At 47.5% G+C, this 5,000-nt stretch overlaps 1 protein-coding gene across 12 annotated transcripts in view; it reads left to right on the forward strand.

Moving 5' to 3' along the window:
- LOC113809174 (uncharacterized) overlaps window positions 1-5,000 on the forward strand; it is a 32,455-nt gene that overhangs the window by 26,190 nt on the left and 1,265 nt on the right. For all 12 annotated transcript variants that reach the window (XM_070130687.1, XM_070130693.1, XM_070130685.1 and 9 more), the window contains 5 exons: window positions 1,081-1,305; window positions 1,661-1,776; window positions 2,065-2,217; window positions 2,837-3,475; window positions 3,595-5,000. The exon at window positions 3,595-5,000 is cut by the window's right edge and continues 1,265 nt beyond it. In XM_070130687.1, the coding sequence (XP_069986788.1) occupies window positions 1,081-1,305; window positions 1,661-1,776; window positions 2,065-2,217; window positions 2,837-3,475; window positions 3,595-4,528 (2,067 nt within the window). In that variant the 3' untranslated portion in view covers window positions 4,529-5,000. The remainder of the gene's footprint in view (window positions 1-1,080; window positions 1,306-1,660; window positions 1,777-2,064; window positions 2,218-2,836; window positions 3,476-3,594) is intronic.

Consider the following 5,000-nt stretch of genomic DNA (forward strand, 5'->3'; position numbering starts at 1 on the left):
GGCGTTATTCACCTCATTGGACGCTGATGAAGCAATCACCTGTCATTTATAGATTTTATTAAAACCTTTAGGAAACAGGCAGACAGACAGGAAGGAAAGCAGACAGGCAGATAGATAAATAGATAGACGGACAGACAGACAGACATATGTAGGACAAATTTATATATCATTTTTTTTACAAGTTTGTTCTCACAACCGTATTTACCCCGTTATCTTTGGCCCAACTGCACAGCTACTTATCGCTAAAATCACATAAAGCTTTCAAAACAAAACTGCTCTCGTATCTCCCCTTTCACATGCCTTTGCGAAACCGCGAGAGAGAAACCGGGCGACGGGGCTGAGGGGCGTCGGGGGCCTTATCTCCGGCGGGCGCACGACGAACGGCCGCTTATCAGGCCTCTAAACCCGCGACACCGGCTTCTTGGGCGCGCGACCCGTGGGAGGCGCGGCACTTGGCGCTCGCCGGGAGGCCTCTCCTGCTCCTTCGCTTTTCCCTTTCACAGCTGGAGGTTGTGGGCATCTCTCTCTCTCTCTCTCTCTCTCTCTCTCTCTCTCTCTCTCTCTCTCACACACACACACACACACACACACACACACACACACACACACACACACACACACACACACACACACACACACACACACACACACACACACACACACACACACACACACACACACACACACACACACAACCACACACACATATATATGTACACATACACACACATACATATACACACAAATATATATATGTATATATATATATATGTATATATATGTATATATATGTATATATATATATATATATATATATATATATATATATGTATATGTATCTATATATCTATATCTATATCTATATATATATGTATATGTATACATATGTATATATATATATATATATATATATATATATATATATATATATGAACATATAGATATATGTATATATACAGTTTTACATGAAATTCCCTTTTTGAGACAAGAATCCTCGCCTCCCAATGAAATCGCCCCCCCCCCTCCCCCCGGCGCACCGCAGTCGCAGCCGGGGTGAAATAACCTCGTCCTTCGCCGCAGATCAACTGGGAGGCGGAGGAGGTGCTGGAGGGCGACTGGATCGGCGTGTTTGAGCGGAACCCGAAGGAGCCTCCTGCCGGGTCGGCCGAGTCCTCAGCTCCCGACGATGGGCCTCCGGGCAGGGGCGCCGCGATCCTGTGGGAGATGCCGCGGCCGCTCTTCTGGGAGACGCCCTTCTCCACGAGGGGAGGGGTGACCACCAACGTCTCGGAAACGCGGCCCGAGGTGGGTGAGGTTGTAGGTGGTCGTGTGCGTGCGTGTGTGTGTGTGTGTGTGTGTGTGTGTGTGTGTGTGTGTGTGTGTGTGTGTGTGTGTGTGTGTGTGTGTGTGTGTGTGTGTGTGTGATTATAACATATGGATGATGCATTTTTTTCTGTAGATATATTTTAAGGTTTTATTTAAAGGATTGTAAAATCATATACACAGTACTTGCTGAATGTAACTGGAATTTCACAAAATTCAAGGTGGGCAAATGTGATTTCTTTGATATCATCCCATTATTTTCACCTTCGTCTAAACTTGTAAAGTGACGTGACATCCTGACCCTGCCTGACGTCCCCTTTCCCCCACGCACCCACAGCTGGCCGCGTTGGCTATGGGCGGCTGTGTCGGCCACTGGGTGGGATACGTGCGCAATGGGCTGTGTGTGGCCGCCCAGTGCCTCGCCGCGCACCCGCAGTGGCTTTGGGATAACAAGTAGGTCTGAGCAAGGGCGGGCAGGGAGAGCGAGTCGGAGGAGAGGACCGTGTGATAAAAAAAATAATGTTTTCTCTCTATCTTGTGATTTGTTTCATAGCATTTTGGTTCAAGACTAATTTGTTTCTGAAATATATTGAACTTTTCAAAATTGATCCTATACAGACTGTCCTGAATAAATGCACCATCGATGTATGTGCGTCGAGAGAGACACCTTATACACGTCTGCTCCTAATGTTCACCGTCTCTCTTCTCCAACTGATTGACGTCTTGCTTGCCCTTCCCCAGAGACGTGTTAGGATCCCGTTCCCTGAGGTCCCTCATGCTCCCAGGGACTCACAACGCCGGCTCCTACTCCGTCAAGGACACCGACGACGTTGTGACAGCCTGGGTGGTGTGTCAGGACGAGGACATCATCAGCCAGCTCCTCTACGGTATCAGGTGTGTTGGGATTCTGTTCAGGGAAGCGGTCTGTGCGTCTCGGGTAAGTTGGTCAGCAGTCCATGTCTTTTGGTTATTGATTAATGTTTCATGCGCCAGGACAGATTCATTATGCCATTGTGGATGCTGCGCTGGGCTTTTGTTTTCGTTATAGCGCGATTTCCTTTTTTTTTGCTTAAATAGTACACTATATATTCTTATACCAAAACGAAGTACGAAACCAAAACAAAGCAAATATATATTCTTGTACCAAAACGAAGTACGGGTACATATTTGACTAGATGTTGTTAGTAATACATAGGTGTTTAGTTCTTCCATTTATTTGTTGTGTTATGCAGGTTATTATATTTATCATTAGTCTAATTTAAATTTCATACATTTGTCAGCAGTGTTTATAAACTCTTACCATTTTTTAGTGAAAGATCTATGCTTTTATATGCCAAATAATTGCAAGCGACTACACTCTACAGACCTTTTAGTCTTGAATGTTGTTCTTGTAGTTTAATAATTACAATTAATCTAATAATCATAGATTTCATTCTACTATTCTACTGTTAGAGATATTTCCTTTCGACTACAATGAATTATGATGGTACTAAAACCGCGTCATCCCTTCTAGGTATCTGGACCTGCGTGTGGGATACTACCCTGACACCCCGGAGCTCCTGTGGATCAACCACGACCTGGTCCGGTGGCGCCCCCTGGTGGAGGTGCTCGGACAGATCAACGCGTTCCTGACCATCTCGCACGACCCGGTCCTCATTGACATCCACCGCATGCCCGTGGGGTTTGAGCACCATGAGGCCATCCAGCTCCTCCTGTCTGCCATGAACGAGACTCTTGGAGAACACTTCCTTTCAGAGCGGTATGGGTCGCAGGTGACTCTGGACCAAGTGTGGGCCACGGGGAAGCGGGCCATCTTCGCCTTCGCAGACATCGACGTCTCCGAAGAGGAGGACTGGGTGTGGCCGCCTCTTCCCCAGGCTTGGGCCAATGCTCAGACGCTGGAGGACCTGCGAGGCTACCTTGATACACAGATGGCTCGGCGGGCGGCGTCTCCTAGATTGTGGGCTGCCATGGTGCACCTCACGCCCACCCTCTGGGACCTGCTCCTCCGCTCTCATGTGGGTGTGCGAGGAATGGCCGACCGCGCCAACCCTGCAGTCACCATCTGGCTGCAGAAGCGATGGGCTCACCTGGCCAATATTGTAGCTTCAGATTTCTTCAGAGGCAATGACATAGTCAATGTTGCTATCAGGTAAGTACACACTGTGTCAGAACTCAGTAATCCTTTAAGAAAAAAATACAGTATAATGTAAACAAAACCTGACAACAGTAATGGTATCAGTAACACTGATGTGCCATTCTTCACCACAGGACAAACCTAGCTCTGTCTGTGTGCCCTTCGTCTAGTTCTCACGTATCATCTCCGCTGCGAAGGTCTACAGGCTTCAGGCTCTCGGTATTACCAAGAAAATTATCAAATCCAATCTGGGAGACCATCAAAAATTTCGAAGAGGACCTGCCACACACCTCCTCCGCGCCGCGCCTGTCCACCCAACCCTCACTGCTCATGAGCTTCACCTCTACCACGCCTCCGTTCCAAAGGATCACCACCTCTTCACCGCCAGACGTCACCACACCTCCGTACCAGAGAGTCACCACACCTCCATACCAAAGAGTAACCCAAGCTCCTCACCACAGATCGCATGGCACCTTCTCTTCGGGGACACGTGCGAGGACCACCACCCCTCCCGCAACAACCTCACCTTCTCCTTCGACCGCCTCACCTTCCTCCTCGCCTTCCCCGTCAGTTTCCTCGCCAGCTCCTCCTTTACTCACCAAGAGGATCCGCGAAGACAACAGCATTCCTGAGGGCCTCGAACCCCAGAAACCCGTGCCCGAGTCCATCGACTTGTCTTTAATTTCTCCCATACATTCGATATTAGACTTATTTGGCTTCGACACCACAGATATAAGTTCTGAGAGGCAACAGCAAGACGCAGGACTCGGAGGAACATCGTCTAACCAGGAAACGATGACAGCTGATGACGAAACAGAAAAAGATTCTATCACGACGACTGGCGATGCGAGCGGGCAAAGGGCTGAGGATAACTCAACCGACGATCAGCCAATAGTTGTAAGTCTCCTAAACGATCAGCCTATCATGACCTCTTCCTCGACCCTAATATCTCGTGTTAAACCAACTACCTCGCAGCCGCTCCCGGACAGACCCTTGTTACCGTCATCAGGAGGTGCAGGTCAAGCGAATGTCTCGATAAAACAGGGGAGCCGGCAGGGTGCCGCGTAACTCAAGCAATATAGATATTTTTCGTTTCTTTTTCTCTGTAAACTAATTCTTAGGCACATGTTGTTTTATAGTGTTGTTGCTGATTTTATATTCTATTTAGACTGGAAATAATTTTATATGATAAAGTGAATTTCCCCAGTACCTGACGACTTCACACACACAGACACACACACACACACACACACACACACACACACACACACACACACACACACACACACACACACACACACACACACACACACACACACACACACACACACACACACACACACGCACGCACACGCACACACATGTAACCAGTTCTTTAGAATCTCAAATACACACACAAGCGGTGAATATTAATTCATATTTTTTTCATCACATTTTTTCGCTGCAATTATCATTAATTTCACCAGTACAAGTGCATCGTCCACCATCCACAAATATTGTAATACCTCATGCTGGTGTAGTGGTGTAGGGGAAACAAATT

Source organism: Penaeus vannamei, chromosome 15 (genome assembly GCF_042767895.1).
Source record: "Penaeus vannamei isolate JL-2024 chromosome 15, ASM4276789v1, whole genome shotgun sequence".
NCBI classification, from domain to species: domain Eukaryota; kingdom Metazoa; phylum Arthropoda; class Malacostraca; order Decapoda; family Penaeidae; genus Penaeus; species Penaeus vannamei.